At 31.8% G+C, this 24,196-nt stretch overlaps 2 protein-coding genes and 2 long non-coding RNA genes across 4 annotated transcripts; all 4 read right to left on the reverse strand.

The window, feature by feature from the left end:
* Positions 1-6,916: 6,916 nt before the first annotated feature.
* LOC140049858 (uncharacterized) lies at positions 6,917-19,155 on the reverse strand. The gene is made up of 20 exons (XM_072094808.1): positions 18,945-19,155; positions 18,375-18,422; positions 18,064-18,195; positions 17,812-17,901; positions 17,424-17,645; positions 16,341-16,814; positions 15,271-15,552; positions 13,764-14,237; positions 13,433-13,564; positions 13,183-13,272; positions 12,795-13,016; positions 12,234-12,281; positions 11,924-12,055; positions 11,673-11,762; positions 11,282-11,503; positions 10,380-10,508; positions 10,126-10,218; positions 9,750-9,962; positions 9,467-9,508; positions 6,917-8,310 (listed from the first exon to the last, which is right to left on the reverse strand). Exons 1-19 carry the CDS (start codon positions 19,066-19,068, stop codon positions 9,498-9,500), a joined length of 3,228 nt encoding a protein of 1,075 aa, XP_071950909.1. The 5' UTR covers positions 19,069-19,155; the 3' UTR covers positions 6,917-8,310; positions 9,467-9,497.
* Positions 19,156-19,331: 176 nt separating this feature from the next.
* On the reverse strand, positions 19,332-19,912 carry LOC140050068 (uncharacterized). The gene is made up of 3 exons (XR_011845362.1): positions 19,889-19,912; positions 19,579-19,710; positions 19,332-19,422 (listed from the first exon to the last, which is right to left on the reverse strand). It is a non-coding gene; the product is annotated as an uncharacterized lncRNA (long non-coding RNA).
* Positions 19,913-20,597: 685 nt separating this feature from the next.
* Positions 20,598-22,045, reverse strand: LOC140049859 (fucolectin-like). The gene is made up of 6 exons (XM_072094809.1): positions 22,009-22,045; positions 21,712-21,759; positions 21,562-21,609; positions 21,252-21,383; positions 21,000-21,089; positions 20,598-20,833 (listed from the first exon to the last, which is right to left on the reverse strand). The coding sequence occupies exons 1-6, from the start codon at positions 22,043-22,045 to the stop codon at positions 20,598-20,600; spliced, it is 591 nt and encodes a 196-aa protein (XP_071950910.1).
* Positions 22,046-22,095: 50 nt separating this feature from the next.
* On the reverse strand, positions 22,096-23,595 carry LOC140048883 (uncharacterized). The gene is made up of 3 exons (XR_011845163.1): positions 23,491-23,595; positions 23,163-23,214; positions 22,096-22,290 (listed from the first exon to the last, which is right to left on the reverse strand). It is a non-coding gene; the product is annotated as an uncharacterized lncRNA (long non-coding RNA).
* Between the last annotated feature and the right edge of the window lie 601 nt (positions 23,596-24,196).

Below are 24,196 nucleotides of genomic sequence, written 5' to 3' on the forward strand. Positions count from 1 at the left end.
TGTAATGCGAAATAATTTGACCAACCACGATCTACTTTAATCGCATTGGAACGATATAGAGTCATGTTACCCCATCAGAGCCTACACAATACACTCTAGGGTAAGGGTTAGAAGGCAGAAATTTTGCTGGATAAGGGACCTTGGTGGCCCCGAGCCTCCAGATCTGCTTCTGTAATAATTGTGTAATAAATCAAATTCCATAACTTATTAATTTTGTAATAGTTTTAGAGCAAATTACGTCACAACGTATACACGCTTAGAATTTTTCAGAGGTTATAATTATTAATTTTGTAATAGTTAAGAACAATTCTCATAACTTATTCACTCTTAGAATTTTTCAGAGGTTTATATAAATTTCAGGGGTCTGGGTGATTATAAAATAGGATATTCTCCGTGTACAAATGGTTTAGAGATGAGAATAACAAAGAACACGTGGTCTTAAAACTCGATAACTAATTGAAAATGATATATTTTTTTTTAATTATTAAGGGCAATGTCACAATTAGATAATTTTTATTGTCTAAAAAAAAAACAAATATCAACACACAACACGCTTACCTTTGTCACCGAAAAGGAAATTCCGGATTACTCCGCCATTGTTTTTAGAGGCCTTTATAATAATAATTAATATAAAATATTATGATTAATTTAATTCTTCACCATCCATAAGATAATTAATTTCAAGTATATATAAATGTGTCTTTTTAAAACTTTAATTAACGACTTATCTAGCCGGTCGTGTCCTTATTACAAATGATTTCGATAAACTGCAGAAAAACGTGCACAATGGTCAAATTTGTTTTAATTACGAACATGTATTATTATAATTTGCCTTGCCTGTGTAAGAAAGACATAATAATTATTCATATAAGAGAAATTATTTATTTTTCATTAAGAAATGTTACATATTAATACATGGATAGAAGTATAGATGTATTGTCCCTTGAAACACACAAAAATGAAGGTCAAAATATACTAAATTTTAATTGGCCATATCAAAGTAATATTAAAGTTATTCACTTTAAGTCGAAAATTCGAGCCAAAAACAAAAATTTTATGTAATTAACAGCTAAATTAATTTGATTACATTTCTTCTGGAAAATAGTCACGAGCAAAAGTAAACAAAGATTTCAAACAGTAAGTATACATTATGCATGATGTTAATTAGGATTGTTTACAACTCTTCATGGTTGAGAAGGTGTTTTCACACAGATCGCGAGGAAGTTTTATGATTATGCATACAGAGTAGCCAAATAAGCGCATTGCATTATAAGATATGTTTTGATCGAAAACTTTGACTGGAAGTCAAAGTTATTTTTTGAACCAAAAAACGTCTGTATTTCAGTTAAATGATTTTTTTTTTGACTAATTTTTGGTGAAAGTTATTAACTATTATGATACTTCAAAATGACCCACTTTTTTTCGAAATCTTTTTATTTTTATTTTTTGGGAATTTGACAAAGGGACAATACATCTTTAACTTTTCAGTTTTTGAATAAAGTGTATAATAGGCCTATAGGCTAATAATGGGGTTTTTGGACTTTCTCGGATGCATGTACAATTTTGATATGACTCTAAAATACATTTTGTGATTATATAGCCATTAGTATAAACCAGACTACATAAAATATAACAATATAATATAATATAATAAATCCAAAGGCAAATTACTGAAAATAATGAAAATGCTGTGGGTATCAGTGGCTGGATCTCAATGGAGATACAAAATAAAATAAGCGAAAAGCTAAATCAAAACAATAAAATAAAACAGCCAGAAAATTTAGCAGTTTTCGGGCTGGGGCAACACTATTATCATGAGTGAAAGTTAGAGTACTTGGACAAAGTAGATAGTATAAACAGACAAGCGCTGTCTGAGTGGACTATGATAATTTTAATAAAAAAGAGTTAATAAAAAGTCATAATCTTGATTAAGGTTCTTACCTTGGCTTCGGTTAGCAAAATCAGGCAATACCCAAAAATGACGGTACCTTTGAAGATCTTCATTTTCTTGTTGGTTGTTGGTTTGTACACCTTTAAAGCTGATGTAATGAAAATGTAAAACTGATTCTGTTTTATAGGCCTACTAACAACAGGTGCGCGGTCAGTAATTGGTGCTAGGTGTTGCAAAATAAATAAAATCATATTTCTAATAATATTGAAAATTAGTGTTCAAATAATAATATTTCTAATTAAAAACTTATCTGATTTAGTTATTGAATACAAAAATGTGTACTGTTCCAGTTACACAATATAGTGTGTGTTTTGAAAGGTGGCCAAATTTCGTTTTTCCGCGAATGTTTACTATTCAAAATAACAAATCTAAAAATGTCACTTTAATTGGTCGAGTATTAACTTCCCAGAATTACTAGGGTCTAGGTTTTTGCAAAGCTTGGCCCAACAATACCATCACCATTATATTCGAAAACCACAACGTGTTACTCTGTTGGTACTCTTTTTGATATTCGTCGCTGCAGAACAGAATCTTCTTTTCAATCATATATATCCCACTTGTTACCAGAATCTGGAATAACTTACTCGGTGAAATTTGCAACTTAGATATTTCTGTTAGTTACTTCTTTTAAAACCAAATTATTAAACCATCTCAGTACTTATTTTTTAAATAGTTTTGATGTTGAAAACGTGTGTCGCCTTTTGAAGATGCTTTAATTGTAAAATGTAATTTTTTTGTGCTCTTTTCTGGGTTGACCAACTAGCATAGGTGTTTAGTATCTGTTTGTTCTTTCCTTGCCGTTTATATTTTGTTTATTTTTTTCTATGTATGGCAGAAATTGAATAAAATAAAAAAATGAAATATTTGGGAACACCACTACCATATTTGGGTACATCACACTTTTTTGTCAAACTAGTTTTGATAGTGTAGACGGAGCTTTATATAAGCTTAGAATTGTTTTCTTCATAGTGATACCGAGTTTTTTCTAAACGGTAATTATGTAATTTTCATACCATCAATGTCTCATTAAATAATACCGTATCATTTACACCACAGACTTTTGTACTAATTCATTAATCAATGATGTTAGAATTGATAAAGTGTTGCATGAGAAGCATTTAAAATGTTTTAAATAAGCGTGTTTCCACCTGAAATTTCATCAGAACAGAAATTACATAGGATACATAATCACAAAAATGTCATTGAAACTTCATAAAAATTATCAAATGTAAAAAAAACACACAAAAAACAGTATTTATAAAATATGTATTTTCTAAAATGGTGTCGCTCTGCTCTTTGAGATGCGCAAACGCAGTTTTTTCTGATTTTTGGAAGGATTGATTACAGTATGTCAAACCTTTTCTGACTAAGGCGTGGTTCCCACTAGCGACGCAACGTAACGCAACCTACGCAACGTAAGAAAATGCCCTTCCGATAATTGTGTTTGCTCCCGCCTGCATAAAATCAAACCTGCAACTTTACAGCACTGTTCCGTTGTCGGTTCACACTAGTGATTACACAATACAGCACCTTGCGTCGATACGTCGCTGCGTTGCGTTGCGTTCTAGTGGGAACCACGCTTAATTAAGGTTATACCACATCAGATTAACCAGGGATCATTTCACTCGTCCCTGTATTAACCTTGTTATTTTATTATCTGTACTCAAAGTAACCAGTTTGTTCAAAAACACATTGCTTTCTTCTGTGATGTTTAGATCACCCGGTTTCTGGGTACTGTATGTTGTGAATAAACAGTAATTAAAATGTGAATAATTGTAATGATCATGGCATTTGAGATACCGCGAAAACTGCCAAGTGGCTATGCAAATTCAAGTGAGGCCTTTTTAACTGTTTGCATGTCAGTGTACTGTTATTGAACTGATATAGCCTTGGGTTATTTTAAATATACAAACGACTGAACAACCACAACAAATTATACGAATAATTAACGAATAATTAATGTTTCTCTGAACTTGCGAAAAGTAGGTAAGCGGTGCCGTTGTACAGCGGTCTTTAATTGGAGAGAGTCTTTAACTTGATGGAGACACCCGGTTTCTAAGTACTGTATGTTGTGAATAAACACAATAATTAAAATGTGAATAATTGTAATAATCGTGGCATCTGTGATACCGCGAAAACTGCCAAGGTAGGTAAGCGGGGTCGCGGTACAGCGGTCTTCAATTGGAGGGAGTCTTTAACTTGAGGGAGACGATTTATTTTTAGTCGTGTGCAACGCGACATTACAGCTCACTATATCGGTCTGTAGGTCGGTCGGTCAGTAAACACTAATTTAAATTTGAGCACGCGACTGCAGCCATGTACAGTATGGCCTTGTATTGTTTAAGCACGTGAAAGAAAACAAAGTCAAGTGGATAGAATGAATGCAAATACAAATGATGCCTTTTAAACTTTCCGCGTGCCAATATTTATTGAACTTATATAACCCTAAATTATTTTAAATATACAAACTTCTGAACAACCACAACAAATTTAAGAAAATATTATTGGTTTATTATTTCAACCAATATTTACTTTTGTACCAAAATAACATGCATCATATTTGTTTGGCCAAATTGCAAGAATTGCGACCCTAGTAATGGCGCCAATTCCGTGAGAAAGTAATTTTAGATTTATTTTGAATAGTAAATATTCGAGGAAAACTAAAATTTGGCCACCTTTCAAAACACACACTATATTATGTAACTGGAACAGTACCGTACACATTTTCGTATTCAATAACAAAACTAAATCAGATACGTTTTAATTATAAATATTAGAGTAGGCCTATTCAAACTTCTGACAAATCAGAAAAACAAATTTGTGCGTGTATAGGTGTATTATTTCAACCGATATTAACTTTTGTACCAAAATAACATGCATTATTTTTGGGCCAAATTCCAAGAACTACGACCCTAGTAATGTCGCCGATTCCGAGAAAGTAATACACAACCAATTAGAGTGAAATTTTAGATTTGATTTGAATAGTAAATATTTTAGGAAATCAAACATTTGGAATTGGAATTATGGCACAAAGGTGCATGAACCATATTTTATCTGCCACGTTTCAAAACAAATACACTAAAACTGGAAGAGTAGGCCTACACATTTTGTATTCAATAACAAAACTTAGATACGTTTTAATTATAAATGTTAGAGGAGTATATAAGTAGTATTAATTTTCAATATAATTATAATATTTTTAAGTAGTTTATATATACTGCTTTTACGGATTTTTTTTAAAGCTTTTCTAACTTTACAAGTCCTTGATTGACAGCGAAGTGTTTAAGATGATATCGTGTTGCTGAACTTCCGACAGCATAATAAAATTAAAATAAACTCGAGTTTGATAAAAAAAAAAAAACATTGTTGGTTCGTTGTTACGCCGAACAACCTCATCAGTTAAATGAAATACGGTCTTTTAGACGACACCTTCTGCCTGTTTAACAACGAAGTAGAAGCTAACAAATTCCATCGATTCCTTAACTCAAGACACAATAATACAACTTTACAACAAAGAAATAAATAACAAATACGATTTCTGTAACATCAGTATTTAGGAAGAAAACTTACAGTGGTCTCTTTTTAGGATATTTTAGTTTCTGTCCCATGTTGTATAAAACAAGATTAGTCAATATCCTGTTAGATAGACTGTACAAAATGCACTTATATTACCTAGAATAGCGTATGCTATCACAGTATGGGGTGCTACTTCTGCTACAAATTTAAACCGTATACATATTCTTCAGAAAAAAGCACTTAGAAATATTTGTCATGTTCATTTTATGCATCCTTCTCATCCACTTTTTATTTCGACCCAAACATTAAATATTTTTTACCTTTATACGAAACACACTGCTATATTTATGTATCAATATAAACATAATCTATTACCTGAATCATTTAATAACTTATTTAGTACATCTGCCTCATTCCATAATTACTCAACTAGAAACAGGTCAAACTACTGTCCACAACTAAAACGCACCAAAGTCGGACAGCAATGTATTTCCTACCAAGGAACACATATTTGGAATAATTTAACAAACTATATAAAACAATCCCCCACTTTAAGTTTGTTTAAACAGAGATTAAAGCAATATTATAACAATAGAAATATTTAAGTTAAGTAAATCACATTATGTTATTTTGGTTTGTTCTTTTTTGTTTGTACTAATTGTTTGATCTTTTTTTTTAGGGTTACATGCTTAAAGCACTTGTGCCTATTTTGTATCCCATTCTATTATCTTATTATTTGTATTGTATTTGTATATGTTTTTATTTTGATTATGGAATAAAAATGTCGATGAAGTGAATTCATAAAAAAAAAAAATCAATAATACTTGGATATGTTTACTTAAGTTAACACCCACAAATTTAGGACGTCAATCGCTATTATGCTAACAAACAAACAACGCAAGTGCTATACTTAGCAAAAATGAACGCAAGAACAGACAACGTCACGACAAAGCAGAAATGAACGTATGTTTTGGAGAGGCTAACTATAAATTTAAACCTTGGAAACCACGAGACACAGCTAGCCGTTTTAAAATGTAGATAAATACCGGAACTTTAGGCCCTATATTTATTAGGTAACGTATCAAGTTTATTTAGGTTTTTGTGACAATGTTTTACCAGCAGTAAAGTGGTATTGGAATGCTATAGGTCATAGACATTGTCCAACTATGATGTACTGTACACAGTACGGAATCTATGCCATTTTTAAAAGAATAAAATTATTTATGGAGCGCATAAAGTTTAATAATTTAGTATTGGTTTCCTTTGGTAGTCGTTGTTGATAGCCATTTAGTTCATTAATTTTGTTATTATAGGCCTACTATGCCTATGTGTATTTGTTCTGAATTGTATAATAAAAGTATGCGATTAATTGTTTCTTGAAGTTGTGTTATTTTATTGTTTAAAATACATCAATAACTAACTCGTGAAGCCATTTTAATTTCAACCCTGGTTTTATTTCGCCAACTATGCGCTAAAGCACAAAGCAATAGCATCATCTACCGTGAATAATAGATATCATTTGTTAAGAAAAATGTATCCATATATGATAGTACTTTTATATATATAACACATAAATAACTTCCTGTCATTTGATTGGACGAATTTTGGTCATATGGCGTGTAATAGTACGCACTATTAAACGATCGTTTAATAGTACTTGTTTTCGTGTACTAAATAAAAATTCTTTTCGCGTTTTGAAAAATATTTTGTTTTATACTATTGCTTTTGAAATACAACAGCGCCACATATTTTGTACTTTCACGGCGATTTGAATGTTATGATAGAAGTACATTTCTGGAAAGATATATATACTAATTTAGATCAAAAAGGCATTTAAATTAGCTTTAGATCGTTTTTAGGATTTTGATTAATAAATGGGAACATCTCTACAAGACATGAAATCGTTGGAAAAAATATAATTAGCCTAGATGAGTTCCAATTGTCTGTCGAAGTTATGCCTTTCAGCCAAGCTAGTATAGGTCTAGCCTAGGCATGTTAGTAATAAGCTAGGCCTAGCCTAGGCGTTTTAGCCTTGCTAGACCTAGAAATGTTTGGTCGTTTGTTGACATAATTAGCACTAAAGTACCGGATATTTATATGGATAAAATCCATATAAATATAACATTTATTACAATATTAAAAACCAAATGTGACGCTTTTAATCAATGTGAATTAAAAATAGGCCTTGTCTAGGCCAGGCTAGGACTACCTTTTATTTGATTCAAATGACAGGATCGAATCTATGTAGATGTTATATAAAACAAATAAATGTTTTATATTCGTGTAATGGTCCAAATAATGGCATTTTGGTGAATGATGAAATGTTAAATATCAACTAGGCTTTGCCTCATTGATATATAACCTTTCATAATTCACCTCATCCCATTATTTGTACCATTACACTCATAAACATTCATTATTTGTATAATATTGTGCATACAACGCATGGTAACTCGCGGCTATTACGGTGGATATGTGAGTGAGCAACCTACTCTGATGGCAAGAACAAAAAGGCATTGTTGTTGCTTGAATTACCCTTGGTTTGGGAAGACCCAACAGAATGCATAATCATGTGCAGTTGTCTAGCCTTCAGGGCATGTACGTTTAGCTGGGATCATAATACTTGTTGGCCTTTTGCCAGACATACTGCGCAAGATGCATCCTTCTGAAATGGGTGACCCCAAGCGTATTTTCCTCCACTTGACGCTGCCGCTATTTTACGTTCGTCCATTCATATCTATTCGCCCTAAACAGCCATTGTAATCGGTTGAGAAAGTTGAAAAACACAGTGTTTTAATTGTACCAGCTCCATAATGTGAATAAGTGCCCTCCACCAAGATATCCTAAAATAAATAACACTGTGGTCGAATGGATTAAAATATAATAGTTCTTCAACTAAATTTAGTTTGTTGTAATCAATGGACTCGTTCAGGCTTAGTTTGCCCGCTAAGTTGACTTAAAACCACTAACTTTGGTAACCAGCTTATCCGGGTATATTACAACACCTGAACGTACCCAATATCATGTTTACTTACTAAAGCCGATTTTCCACTAGGCGAATTTGTTCGCGCGAATCGAAAGCGTCATGCTATGCACATGCGTATTCTAGTTTCTGTCTGTCATACTCCTTTCTGCAACGAATTCTAGTTCCTTTGATTTTTCGCTGCAGCGAAATTTAATAGTTCGAATTGTTTCTGCTTTTTGCCTCGGTATAACTTGGACACAGAAAAAGACATTAAAAGAAGAAAATCACTAGCAGCTATGGCATATAACAAGGTGAAGTCGTCGCTAGAACACAAAACGATGTCTATAGACGTGAAATCCCGTTTGTTTGACGCATACATAGCAAGTATTTTCTTATGTAACAGTGAACTCTGGGTACTAAACAAAAAATTACAAGAGAGTATAGATATATATCACAGGAAAATGTTGCGAAAGATGATAGATATTAAATTAACAGATAGAGTGTGTAACACGAAAATATACAAGATAACAAAACAAGAAGAATGGAGTAAAAGAATTAAACGGAGGAGACTAAAATGGTATGGACACATAATTAGATTACCGGATGATACCCCAATCAAATAAACAATGAAGGAAACTAACAGGAAAGTAAAACGACCCGTAGGAAGACCAAGAAATAACTGGATGAATCAAATATAGAAAGACTTACAAGGACAAGTAGACACTAACACAATAACAAACCATCCTGCCATAAACAGAAAAAAATGGAAACAAATTGTGGAAAGCGTAATGTCGGAAGACGGAAAACAGTTTTGCGAAGAAAAAAAAATTGCCCAATCAATTCAATTGAATTAGAGCTCAAGAAATGAGCTATGACGCTTTCATGAGCACTCATGCGAATCGAAAAGCTCAGAAGCCACGCGAGGAGCATAAACGTCGCAGCTATTCGCTCATGTAGTGGAGGCGATTTTTTTCTCTTCGAAACATTGGATTGGCGCAAACAAATTCGCTTAGTGGAAAATGGGCTTTACATACGACTTTCTGAAGATGTAAGCTTGCAGTCTGTCTACCCCAATTCTGTAAATAAAAAACAGTATAATAATAATTGACCGAGATTTTAAAGTTAAGGCTTTTTATATTATCCAGACCGAAAGAGTGGAATCTCCGAGCAACTAGATGTCCACCCCCATTTTGGTTTGGGATGTGGTGGAGAGTAGGCCTACGTTAAAAACAAGTGTGCTATTTCCGAGAATCTAGAGGTGCTATATTTTAAAGAAAGTGAAGGCGTGTAAATTATATTGAAAATGATGATACATACTATATAGTTCTACTTCACAAAGAGTGAGAGGTTCCCTTCCTTGAAGATATACACTGACGTACTGTCCTGTAATTGGTGGACTACACACAATTTCAATAGGATTTGTACGAATCATGGATGTCGATAGAGTAGCTCCACATTGGTCATTTCCTTTATCAAAAGGTGGAATGTTGTTGTTCCCAACACGAACTTTTGCACCTTTCAGTCTATTACCTAGTTAGTTAGACAAAATGGACATATCGGGTAAATATAATTATGTTTAAAAGATGTCTTTAAAAAAAGGATAAAAATAACTAATAAAATATAATAGTAAAGTTGTAAAATTACGTTAAATGTTTTTTTTTATTTTTGCTAAAATGTTTTAACTTGTTCTTACCACAACAGTCTTCTCTGTTATATATCACAATCTTTGAAATAGGAATGGGTGATCCTAAATCAACATACCACCAAGGATCTTTAGAATTAGAGTCTTTGGAAAAATTAAACAAATCAGTTACTTCTATTCAGTCATTTTACAATTTATTCTGGCTTTAAAAGTGTAATAATAAACGATTTCGACTAAGATAAAATATAATAATAAATACGAAAATATGGTATAAAATATGTATATCCATGTTTCATTGTACTTACGGGTGTGGGTACACGTCTTTTTCCAAAAGTTTCCGTCGGTTTTTCCATCGATGGCTCTACCAGCAACAGCTCCAGAACCATGTGTAGAAATCTGTTTAGCTCCTTCAAAATCTGTCACTCTCACATTCACTAAAATTCAATTCGCAAAAATGTAATACAGTTTTATTATTCTATGCAAAATAATTTAATAATAAGAAGGATAGTACTAAATATTTTCTGAGACTATTCTATACAATTTCGTAAGAGAAGTTTTCTACCTCCTGTAACCCCTCCGACTTGAGCCTTAATGGAGTATTCACGTTTAATCAACAATCGAAACATTTATTTCATTATAAATTCTCTTAGATAATAGGTAGTTTATCGATTCAACATGTATGCGTTATTGTCAATCCTACTAATTTTTTTTTGTAATTGTGTAAATATTCATTTTATTACAACTTCAATTGTTTTATTTGTCAATGGCTACATCTCTGAATGTATGTCATTTTACCTTTAGGTCTACTAGATGGTGTAATTTATTCATTAAAATGCCCTTTATCCCTTGTCTGACACGTGACTATGCAGTTTAAAATTGCAGTGAATGGGCATTTTCTATCACTGGTCGCAATGTTAAAATTTGATTACAACCTTCTCTTACTCATATTATTGCATTTCGCATAACACTCGATTTAACTACCACAATGTAATATAAAACATTTTACATTCGTAAAATAGCACGGTCAATATAATGGGCATTATAAAGACAGTAGTCACAATTTTGAATAATTTAGTCACCGCCAAACAAAATAACATATTGGTTTAATAAATCATGTTTACACGACCGTCTATGGCACAGTTTTACTGTTGCACCCCATCCCACCACGATTTACTTTTGATTTAGGCTTTAAATTATACATTCTTACTTCTATCTGTAAATAGTTCTACTTCACAAAGAGTGAGAAATTCCCGTCGAGGAAGATATACACTGACGTACTGTCCTGTGATTGGTGGGCTACACACAATTTCAATAGGATTTGTACGAATCATGGATGTCGATAGAGTAGCTCCACATTGGTCATTTCCTTTATCAAAAGGTGGAACGTTGTTGTTCCCAACACGAACTTTAGCATCTCTCAGCCTATTACCTAGTTAGTTAGACAAAATGGACATATTGGGTAAGTACAATTATGTTTAAAAGATATCTTTAAAAAGAATAAAAGTAGCCTAACTAGTAAAATATAATAGTAAAGCTGTAAAATTACGTTAAATGTTTTTTTTTTTATTTTTGCTAAAAATGTTTTAACTTGTTCTTACCACAACAGTCTTCTCTGTTATATATCACAATCTTTGAAATAGGAATGGGTGATCCTAAATCAACATACCACCAAGGATTTCCAGAATTCTCTATGAAAAATTAAACAAATCAGTTATTTCTCTATTAGTCATTTTACAATTTATTCTGGCTTTAAAAATGTAATAGTAAACTTTTTCGACTAAGATCTAATATAATAATAAATACGAAAATATGGTAACAAATGTGAATATCCATGTTGCATTGTACTTACGGGTGTGGGTACACGTCTTTTCCCCAAATTTTCCGTCCGTTTTTCCATCGATGGCTTTACCAGCAACAGCTCCAGAAGAACCATAATTAGAACTCTGTTTAGCTTCTACAAACTTTGTAACTTTCACGTTTACTAAAATTAGAAACCATAATACAGACGTTTTATTACACCGTGCAAAATAATTACAGTGGAAAGACATAGTCAACGGTATACATACCTGCGACGTCTTATAAAACAAAATATGCATTTTATTACAACTTCAGTTGTTTTATTTGTAAATTACAATATCTCTGAATGTGTGGAATTTTACCTGTAGGCCTACTAGATGGTGTAATTTCTTCTGTAATTATTTCTCCGCCTTTAAAAAATAAATACATTTTTTTTTAATTTTGTAAATATGCATTTTTTCTACTTATTTGTAAATTACAATATCTCTGAATGTGTGGAACTTTACCTGTAGGCCTAGTATTGTGTATAATTTCTTTTATTTCATGAAAATGTCCTGTATCCCTTGTCTGACACGTGACTATGCAGTTTAAAATTGCAGTGAATGGGCATTTTCTATCACTGGTCGCAATGTTAAAATTTGATTACAACCTTCTATACTCATATTATTGCATTTCGCATAACACTCGATTTAACTACCGCAATGTAATATAAAACATTTTACATTCGTAAAATAGCACGGTCAATATAATGGGCATTATAAATACAGTAGTCACAATTTTGAATAATTTAGTCACCGCCAAACAAAATAACATATTGGTTTAATAAATCATGTTTACACGACCGTCTATGGCACAGTTTTACTGTTGCACCCCATCCCACCACGATTTACTTTTGATTTAGGCTTTAAATTATACATTCTTACTTCTATCTGTATATAGTTCTACTTCACAAAGAGTGAGAAATTCCCGTCGAGGAAGATATACACTGACGTACTGTCCTGTTATTGGTGGGCTACACACAATTTCAATAGGATTTGTACGAATCATGGATGTCGATAGAGTAGCTCCACATTGGTCATTTCCTTTATCAAAAGGTGGAACGTTGTTGTTCCCAACACGAACTTTAGCATCTCTCAGCCTATTACCTAGTTAGTTAAACAAAATGGACATATTGGGTAAGTACAATTATGTTTAAAAGATATCTTTAAAAAGAATAAAAGTAGCCTAACTAGTAAAATATAATAGTAAAGCTGTAAAATTATGTTAAATGTTATTTTTATTTTTGCTAAAAATGTTTTAACTTGTTCTTACCACAACAGTCTTCTCTGTTATATATCACAATCTTTGAAATAGGAATGGGTGATCCTAAATCAACATACCACCAAGGATTTTCAGAATTCTCTATGAAAAATTAAACAAATCAATTACTTCTATTCAGTCATTTTACAATTTATTCTGGCTTTAAAAATGTAATAATAAACTTTTTCGACTAAGATCTAATATAATAATAAATACGAAAATATGGTATAAAATGTGAATATCCATGTTGCATTGTACTTACGGGTGTGGGTACATGTCTTTTTCCCAAAGTTTCCGTCGGTTTTTCCATCGATGGCTTTACCAGCAACAGCTCCAGAAGAACCATAATTAGAACTCTGTTTAGCTTCTACAAACTCTGTAACTCTCGCATTCACTACAATTCAATTCGCAAAAATGTAATACAGTTTTATTATTCTATGCAAAATAATTAGAAAAAACGAAACAAATATTAAATTATTAACGCTAGCCTATACATCTGGAACGTATATATTATAGTAGGGTCTATAAGGATAGTACTAAATATTTTCTGAGACTATTCTATACAATTTCGTAAGAGAAGTTAACTTTTCTACCTCCTGTGACCCCTCCGACTTGAGCCTTAATGGAGTATTCACGTTTCCCTACACCACCATTTATATTGTGTACTTGGTTGTCAGCCAATTTAGTATGCAAATTACCACCAACCCATCTGACCGAAGAATCTCCTCCATAATTGTATGTTAACACTCCTGTACCAAATGACCATCCAATCATATCGCCGGATTCTACTGTAATTCGTTCACTTTCAGGTATTCTATAAGTAACTTCTTTGTTAGCGTCACGTGCAGCTGGTATGTTATTGATACCCACAATCTTAAATTTCGAGTTTGAACCTTCTATCTGCCTAAATACAATAGCTTTAAATGCTGATTTTGTTTTGCCTTGGTATGACCAACTTGTAACTTGGCCACTACAAGAAAACATTTGATCTAGCGCTACCATTGTCCAGCCATTACTATCAGGACCACCACGATTTTTAACTTGCCAACCTGCACTGCAATAGTCAGCTGTAAAATTAATCAACAATCGAAACATTTATTTCATTATCAATTCTCTTAGATAATAGATAGTTTATCGATTCAACATGTATGCGTTATTGTCAATCCTGCTAATTTTTGTAATTGTGTAAATATGCATTTTATTACTATTTCAGTTGTTTTATTTGTCAATGGCTACATCTCTGAATGTGTGCCATTTTACCTTTAGCCTACTAGATGGTGTACTTTCTCTTATTCATGAAAATGCCCTGTATCCATTGTCTGACACATGCAGTTTAAAATGAATGGGCAACAAAAACATGTTTACCATTACATTTTGGTATTTATCATTTCATCATATCCGCAGCGCAAAAGCCCGATTGTCGCATTTTCACTCGATTTTGCCCTCTATGAAAAAAACCTTTTTCCAATCGCGCCTATATAAATAATATTGTTTGTTTGTGTTCGTTCTTTTAAAAAGGACAAAGGAGTCCGATTGCTCATTAACTTTGTTGCACTTGTGTGTTTTAGCTCACAAGTTTGTGATAGGATTGCTACCTACTTAAAAATATTGTAAATAAACAAAATTATTCAAGTAGTGAAGTGAAGTTATAAGTACGCAAATAAAAACAAAATCAAAGTGCCCCAACCAAATAAAAAATAATGAATATAAAAATTATTATAATTAACGAACGAACGAAAAACTCACAACGCATGCAACGTTTGTTGAACATCAACCTAGGCGTACATAAAAGTAACACTTACAGTGAAAATCTACTAGTTTTTACTATGTCACGTACAATAAACAAAGGTTGAAAAGGCATGTATTAAGATGAGAAAAGACTATAAACCATAATACTGTGAATTTAAAAAAAAAATATTATCATTTCATCATATCAACACAAATTCAGTAGGCTATAGGCCTATACCCACCCGTAAAACTTAGGGAAGGTAGGCCTATATCATATTAGAATAAAAAGATTAATAGAGTTTCCACATATAAATCCCAAAACAATTTTTTTCCGAAAGAATGAACCACCACCAATGATTTGGTTCAGCTTACGTTCACAATTGTAGTAAACCCGCATGTATTTATGGGTTCCTCTGCATGGATCTCCGAACACAGAATTAGACGCGGGAATTGTACACTGTTGTTTTCCTTCACAACGTCTTGTTATCTCGTTTTCTGCACTCCTTGCGGAACAATCAGTGTTTTCCGTCGGTCCGTTGGGACACACGAGGCTATTGCTGCGACCGTAAAAACCATAGTAGATCTTAAGTGAATGATGTGGTTCGCAGGAAATAGTTCCAGTTTCCCCTTCACATGTATTAATCTGCGATAATCCTACAAACAAATATTTCATTATTACTAACAAGTTCTACATACCTGTAGGCCTACTAGATGATGTAATTTCTCTTATTCATGAAAATTCCCTGTATCCCTTGTCTGACACGTGACTATGAGGTTTAAAATTGCTGGTAAATGGTCATTTTCTATCACTGGTCGCAATGTTAACATTTTATTACAACCTTCTCTAACTCATATTATTGCATTTCGCATAACACTCAATTTTACTACTGCAATATCATATAAAACATTTTACATTCGTGAAATAATAAAAGTAGCACGGTCAATATAATGGGCATTACACATACAGTAGTCAGAATTTTGAATAATTTAGTCACCACCAACCAAAATAGCAAATTGGTTTAATAAACCATGTTTACACGACCGTCTATGGTACATTTTTACTTTTTGAAATGTAGTTTAAAACCTTCCCGGTACAATTGCGATCATTTGACACCCCATATGTATGGTAACATGCAGACATTTGTATAACGAACAAACATCGAAAGTGGGGAAAAGTGGGCGATTTTTACCACATTTTGGCCTCTAACTTGGATCCTAGATGGCAGATGATGTTCAAATATAGTTTAGAACTTTCCGGTACAATTGGGGTCATTTTGATACCCCATAATTGAAGGTAAAACATTTGTATAACAAACGAACAAACAAACAAACACACAAACGTACAAACTCTCTAACTTATAAAATAGATAGTATAAGGATAGTACTAAATATTTTTTTAGACTATTCTATAAAATTTAGTAAGAGAAGTTAACTTGTCTCACCCCCTGTAACCCTTTCGACTTGAGCCTTAATGGAGTATTCACGTTTCCCTACACCACCATTTATATTGTGTACTTGGTTGTCAGCCAATTGAGTATGCAAATTACCACCAACCCATCTGACCGAAGAATCTCCTCCATAATTGTATGTTAACACTCCTGTACCAAATGACCATCCAATCATATCGCCGGATTCTACTGTAATTCGTTCACTTTCAGGTATTCTATAAGTAACTTCTTTGTTAGCGTCACGTGCAGCTGGTATGTTATTGATACCCACAATCTTAAATTTCAAGTTTGAACCTTCTATCTGCCTAAATACAATAGCTTTAAATGCTGATTTTGTTTTGCCTTGGTATGACCAACTTGTAACTTGGCCACTACAAGAAAACATTTGATCTAGCGCTACCATTGTCCAGCCATTACTGTCAGGACCACCACGATTTTTAACTTGCCAACCTGCACTGCAATAGTCAGCTGTAATATTAATCAACAATCGAAACATTTATTTCATTATAAATTCTCTTAGATAATAGGTAGTTTATCGATTCAACATGTATGCGTTATTGTCAATCCTACTAATTTTTTTTTGTAATTGTGTAAATATTCATTTTATTACAACTTCAGTTGTTTTATTTGTCAATGGCTACATCTCTGAATGTGTGTCATTTTACCTTTAGGTCTACTAGATGGTGTAATTTATTCATTAAAATGCCATGTATCCCTTGTCTGACACGTGACTATGCAGTTTAAAATTGCAGTGAATGGGCATTTTCTATCACTAGTCGCAATGTTAAAATTTGATTACAACCTTCTCTAACTCATATTACTGCATTTCGCATAACACTCGATTTCACTACCGCAATGTAATATAAAACATTTTACATTCATGAAATAGCACGGTCAATATAATGGGCATTATAAATACAGTAGTCACAATTTTGAATAATTTAGTCACCGCCAACCAAAATAACAAATTGGTTTAATAAATCATGTTTACACGACCGTCTATGACACAGTTTTACTGTTGCACCCCATCCCACCACGATTTACTTTTGATTTAGGCTATAAATTATACATTCTTACTTCTATCTGTATATAGTTCTACTTCACAAAGAGTGAGAAATTCCCGTCGAGGAAGATATACACTGACGTACTGTCCTGTGATTGGTGGGCTACACACAATTTCAATAGGATTTGTACGAATCATGGATGTCGATAGAGTAGCTCCACATTGGGCATTTCCTTTATCAAAAGGTGGAACGTTGTTGTTCCCAACACGAACTTTAGCATCTCTCAGCCTATTACCTAGTTAGTTAGACAAAATGGACATATTGGGTAAGTACAATTATGTTTAAAAGATATCTTTAAAAAGAATAAAAGTAGCCTAACTAATAAAATATAATAGTAAAGCTGTAAAATTACGTTAAATGTTATTATTATTTTTGCTAAAAATGTTTTAACTTGTTCTTACCACAACAATCTTCTCTGTTATATATCACAATCTTTGAAATAGGAATGGGTGATCCTAAATCAACATACCACCAAGGATTTCCAGAATTCTCTATGAAAAATTAAACAAATCGGTTATTTCTCTATTCAGTCATTTTACAATTTATTCTGGCTTTAAAAATGTAATAATAAACTATTTCGACTAAGATCTAATATAATAATAAATACGAAAATATGGTAACAAATGTGTATATCCATGTTGCATTGTACTTACGGGTGTGGGTACATGTCTTTTTCCCAAAGTTTCCGTCGGTTTTTCCATCGATGGCTTTACCAGCAACAGCTCCAGAATAACCATAATTAGAACTCTGTTTAGCTTCTACAAACTTTGTAACTTTCACGTTTACTAAAATTAGAAACCATAATACAGACGTTTTATTACACCGTGCAAAATAATTACAGTGGAAAAGACATAGTCAACGGTATACATACCTGCGACGTCTTATAAAACAAAATATGCATTTTATTACAACTTCAGTTGTTTTATTTGTAAATTACAATATCTCTGAATGTGTGAAATTTTACCTGTAGGCCTACTAGATGGTGTCATTTCTTCTGTAATTATTTCTCCGCCTTTAAAACAAAAAATTAATACGTTTTTTTGTAATTTTGTAAATATGCATTTTTTTCTACTTATTTGTAAATTACAATATCTCTGAATGTGTGGAACTTTACCTGTAGGCCTAGTAGATGGTGGATAATTTCTCTTATTTCATGAAAATGTCCTGTATCCCTTGTCTGACACGTGATTATGCAGTTTAAAATTGGAGTGAATGGTCATTTTCTATCACTGGTCGCAATGTTAAAATTTGATTACAACCTTCTCTAACTCATATTATTGCATTTCGCATAACACTCGATTTAACTACCGCAATGTAATATAAAACATTTTACATTCGTAAAATAGCAAGGTCAATATAATGGGCATTATAAAGACAGTAGTCACAATTTTGAATAATTTAGTCACCGCCAAACAAAATAACATATTGGTTTAATAAATCATGTTTACACGACCGTCTATGGCACAGTTTTACTGTTGCACCCCATCCCACCACGATTTACTTTTGATTTAGGCTATAAATTATACATTCTTACTTCTATCTGTATATAGTTCTACTTCACAAAGAGTGAGAAATTCCCGGCGAGGAAGATATACACTGACGTACTGTCCTGTGATTGGTGGGCTACACACAATTTCAATAGGATTTGTACGAATCATGGATGTCGATAGAGTAGCTCCACATTGGTCATTTCCTTTATCAAAAGGTGGAACGTTGTTGTTCCCAACACGAACTTTAGCATCTCTCAGCCTATTACCTAGTTAGTTAGACAAAATGGACATATTGGGTAAGTACAATTATGTTTAAAAGATATCTTTAAAAAGAATAAAAGTAGCCTAACTAATAAAATATAATAGTAAAGCTGTAAAATTACGTTAAATGTTATTTTTATTTTTGCTAAAAATGTTTTAACTTGTTCTTACCGCAACAGTCTTCTCTGTTATATATCACAATCTTTGAAATAGGAATGGGTGATCCTAAATCAACATACCACCAAGGATTTCCAGAATTCTCTATGAAAAATTAAACAAATCAGTTACTTCTATTCAGTCATTTTACAATTTATTCTGGTTTTAGAAATGTAATAATAAACTTTTTCGACTAAGATCTAATATAATAATACGAAAATATGGTATAAAATGTGAATATCCATGTTGCATTGTACTTACGGGTGTGGGTACATGTCTTTTTCCCAAAGTTTCCGTCGGTTTTTCCATCGATGGCTTTACCAGCAACAGCTCCAGAAGAACCATAATTAGAACTCTGTTTAGCTTCTACAAACTTTGTAACTTTCACGTTTACTAAAATTAGAAACCATAATACAGACGTTTTATTACACCGTGCAAAATAATTACAGTGGAAAGACATAGTCAACGGTATACATACCTGCGACGGCTTTTAAAACAAAATATGCATTTTATTACAACTTCAGTTGTTTTATTTGTAAATTACAATATCTCTGAATGTGTGGAATTTTACCTGTAGGCCTACTAGATGGTGTCATTTCTTCTGTACTTATTTCTCCGCCTTTAAAACAAAAAATTAATACGTTTTTTTGTAATTTTGTAAATATGCATTTTTTTCTACTTATTTGTAAATTACAGTATCTCTGAATGTATGGAATTTTACCTGTAGGCCTACTAGATGGTGTAATTTCTTCTGTAATTATTTCTCCGCCTTTAAAAAATAAATAAATACATTTTTTTTGTAATTATTTTTGTAAATATGCATTTTTTCTACTTATTTGTAAATTACAATATCTCTGAATGTGTGGAACTTTACCTGTAGGCCTAGTAGATGGTGTATAATTTCTCTTATTTCATGAAAATGTCCTGTATCCCTTGTCTGACACGTGACTATGCAGTTTAAAATTGCAGTGAATGGGCATTTTCTATCACTGGTCGCAATGTTAAAATTTGATTACAACCTTCTCTAACTCATATTATTGCATTTCGCATAACACTCGATTTCACTACCGCAATGTAATATAAAACATTTCACATTCGTAAAATAGCACGGTCAATATAATGGGCATTATACATACAGTTAGTCACAATTTTGAATAATTTAATTACCGCCAAACAAAATAACATATTGGTTTAATAAATCATGTTTACACGACCGTCTATGGCACAGTTTACTGTTGCACCCCATCCCACCACGATTTACTTTTGATTTAGGCTATAAATTATACATTCTTACTTCTATCTGTATATAGTTCTACTTCACAAAGAGTGAGAAATTCCCGTCGAGGAAGATATACACTGACGTACTGTCCTGTGATTGGTGGGCTACACACAATTTCAATAGGATTTGTACGAATCATGGATGTCGATAGAGTAGCTCCACATTGGTCATTTCCTTTATCAAAAGGTGAAACGTTGTTGTTCCCAACACGAACTTTAGCATCTCTCAGCCTATTACCTAGTTAGTTAGACAAAATGGACATATTAGGTAAGTACAATTATGTTTAAAAGATATCTTTAAAAAGAATAAAAGTAGCCTAACTAATAAAATATAATAGTAAAGCTGTAAAATTACGTTAAATGTTATTTTTATTTTTGCTAAAAATGTTTTAACTTGTTCTTACCACAACAGTCTCCTCTGTTATATATCACAATCTTTGAAATAGGAATGGGTGATCCTAAATCAACATACCACCAAGGATTTCCAGAATTCTCTATGAAAAATTAAACAAATCAGTTATTTCTCTATTCAGTCATTTTACAATTTATTCTGGCTTTAAAAATGTAATAATAAACTTTTTCGACTAAGATCTAATATAATAATAAATACGGAAATATGGTATAAAATGTGTATATCCATGTTGCATTGTACTTACGGGTGTGGGTACACGTCTTTTTCCCAAAGTTTCCGTCGGTTTTTCCATCGATGGCTTTACCAGCAACAGCTCCAGAATAACCATAATTAGAACTCTGTTTAGCTTCTACAAACTTTGTAACTTTCACGTTTACTAAAATTAGAAACCATAATACAGACGTTTTATTACACCGTGCAAAATAATTACAGTGGAAAGACATAGTCAACGGTATACATACCTGCGACGTCTTATAAAACAAAATATGCATTTTATTACAACTTCAGTTGTTTTATTTGTAAATTACAATATATCTGAATTTGTGGAATTTTACCTGTAGGCCTACTAGATGGTGTCATTTCTTCTGTAATTATTTCTCCGCCTTTAAAACAAAAAATTAATACGTTTTTTTGTAATTTTGAAAATATGCATTTTTTTCTACTTATTTGTAAATTACAATATCTCTGAATGTGTAGAATTTTACCTGTAGGCCTACTAGATGGTGTAATTTCTTCTGTAATTATTTCTCCGCCTTTAAAAAATAAAGAAATACATTTTTTTGTAATTTTGTAAATATGCATTTTTTCTACTTATTTGTAAATTACAATATCTCTGAATGTGTGGAACTTTACCTGTAGGCCTACTAGATGGTGTAATTTCTTCTGTAATTATTTCTCCGCCTTTAAAAAATAAATAAATACATTTTTTTTGTAATTTTGTAAGTATGCATTTTTTCTACTTATTTGTAAATTACAATGTCTCTGAATGTGTGGAATTTTACCTGTAGGCTTACTAAATGGTGTAATTTTTTCTGTCATTCTTTCTCCGCCTATAAAAAAGGAAATAAAAAAAGAAAAGAAAATACAACACAACACAACAATGTAATTAAATGCGTTTATGTAAAGAGATCTCGTACTATTGCACGCCATGTGACCCACAATCGTCCAATCAAATGACAGCCGGGAATTTATTTGGGTGTTATATAATAGATACTTACTGGAGGGAGTAGTTGTTTCCCCAACATTTTTTGTACAATTCTGTTTAGCCTCTAAAAAATGTGCCACTGAAATTACAAAATGCATTTTTCTATTACTACAAGAAAACCTTTATAGATACCATTATAATAACCATTATTTTCATTTTACCAATCATACTACTATATTCAGTATCATTATATATATATATATATATATATATATATATATATATATATATATATATATAATAAATGTACCTCGTAAAGATAATGTATTAAAGATAGTCCCTCAAATAACATGAACAATTAAGATTAAAAAAGGCTTTGAATAGGCCATTTCGCAGTTTTAATAAAGAGGAAAAATAAAAAACTTAAAAAAACAACTTTTTCAACAATTAAATTCAACCAAAAATCTACTGACTTCCAGTCAATTTGAATATTTAAACATTTACCAGCTCATGTCGGTTGGTTGGTCGGTCGGTAAACACTAACTTGAGCACGCGACTGCAGCCATGTATATGGAATTGTTTGCTTTAAATTATTGATTTTTCAGGTAAATCTTTTTTTTTTCTATCCAATTTTTGGTCAAAGTGACTACTTCTAGAACCTTTACATCGATTGTTGACAAAGTTAATTTATTTTTAAATGATAACTAGGGTGACATTAGTTCAGACTGACTAACTTAAAAGGCAAGCAAAGCGTTTGCGAAACATAGTAGAGAATACTCTATTTGTACTTATTTATTTTCTGTTATTAGATCAAGAAAATAATTGTTTAGACACTTTTCTGAAAATTAAAGATAACATTTTTATAATTTAGTGAAAGATAGTGAAAATCTGTCAAGTTTGTGAATAATAATTCAAAATACAATGTTTATTTACTCTCAAAAGCAATGTGCAGGAAAAGAAAATAAAGGAAATAAGATAGTAATGTTCTAAATCACATAAATGCAAACTTACATTTGGCGCCGAAAAAGAAGTTCCAGGTCAATCCGCCATTTTTCACTTTGGCCTTTATAATAATTATAATTTGAAATATATAATTATTAGTTTAGAAAACTGGTCAGGGAGATAGGAAGATATCAAAATATTCAATTATATATTTTTAAGAAAATAAGCATATAATACGTCGAAAATTAGACAGACTTACATAAGCAAATGTCAGTAATTGGCAAACTTAGAGTTTGGCAAGAAAAGTATAGACTAAGTCTTACGCAAGCAAACGTCTAAGTGTGCGAACAACTAAAGTTTCCTACTGTAGACTAGGCTTAAGACTATGTGGCCTTACCGATATCTTTGCTTCCGTTAGCAAAATCAGACAACAGACTAAAACGACAGTACATTTTAAGATCTTCATTTTCATTAGTAGTTTTCAGTACATCTTCAAACGAATGAATTTGATGGAATGTGAATGTACAACCGATCCTGTTTTGTTATATATACTGTACCAGTAACTTTCTAACAGATGTGGAGTATTATTTTACGTTATATTATTTTCATTTTATTACTGTTTATATGGCAAAATAATCAAAATTAGATTTCTTATTATATTGCAAACCAATGTAATGTCTGTATTTTGTATTTGTTTTTAGTTTTATTATTTAATTTATTTTTATAATGCCTAAATTAAATGCACGTGTACCGTTCCAATAATTGTAAAGTTTTTTTTAATGAATTTACAGTACATATTTTGTACATAAGTGCTATAAAAAAAACAAATAAATATGAAAAATATATATAAATATAAATATTAGTATTGATACAGATGGTTCTAGACAATAAAACTCAAGAATTAATTCTTATTTTACGATTTTTTTTATTAGTTTATATTGCGTTATAGAGCGCATAGTATAAACATTATTTAATAATAATTTTGTGTTGATTTGATGTGGAAAATATGATAATTATGTATTATAAAATATTTTATAGGGCCTATGTATATATAAATTCACAACGAAAAAAAAAACAGTATGGTTCTTTGTGTTTAAAATAAA

This window comes from Antedon mediterranea, chromosome 5 (genome assembly GCF_964355755.1).
Source record: "Antedon mediterranea chromosome 5, ecAntMedi1.1, whole genome shotgun sequence".
NCBI lineage: Eukaryota > Metazoa > Echinodermata > Crinoidea > Comatulida > Antedonidae > Antedon > Antedon mediterranea.

Bases quoted from the DNA above. Each gene is read 5' to 3' on its own strand.
- LOC140049858 (XM_072094808.1), bottom strand. From the start codon at position 19,068: ATGATTCGTACAAATCCTATTGAAATTGTGTGTAGCCCACCAATCACA. The intron at 16,815-17,423 runs GTAAGAATGTAT...TTAATATTACAG, and splicing joins AGAACTATATACAGATAGAA to CTGACTATTGCAGTGCAGGT. The intron at 11,763-11,923 runs GTAAGTACAATG...AATTTTTCATAG, and splicing joins AAAGACGTGTACCCACACCC to AGAATTCTGGAAATCCTTGG.
- LOC140049859 (XM_072094809.1), bottom strand. From the start codon at position 22,045: ATGACAGAAAAAATTACACCATTTAGTAAGCCTACAG. The intron at 21,384-21,561 runs GTAAAATTCCAC...TTCTAATTTTAG, and splicing joins ACCATCTAGTAGGCCTACAG to TAAACGTGAAAGTTACAAAG. The intron at 20,834-20,999 runs GTAAGAACAAGT...CTAACTAACTAG, and splicing joins TAACAGAGGAGACTGTTGTG to GTAATAGGCTGAGAGATGCT.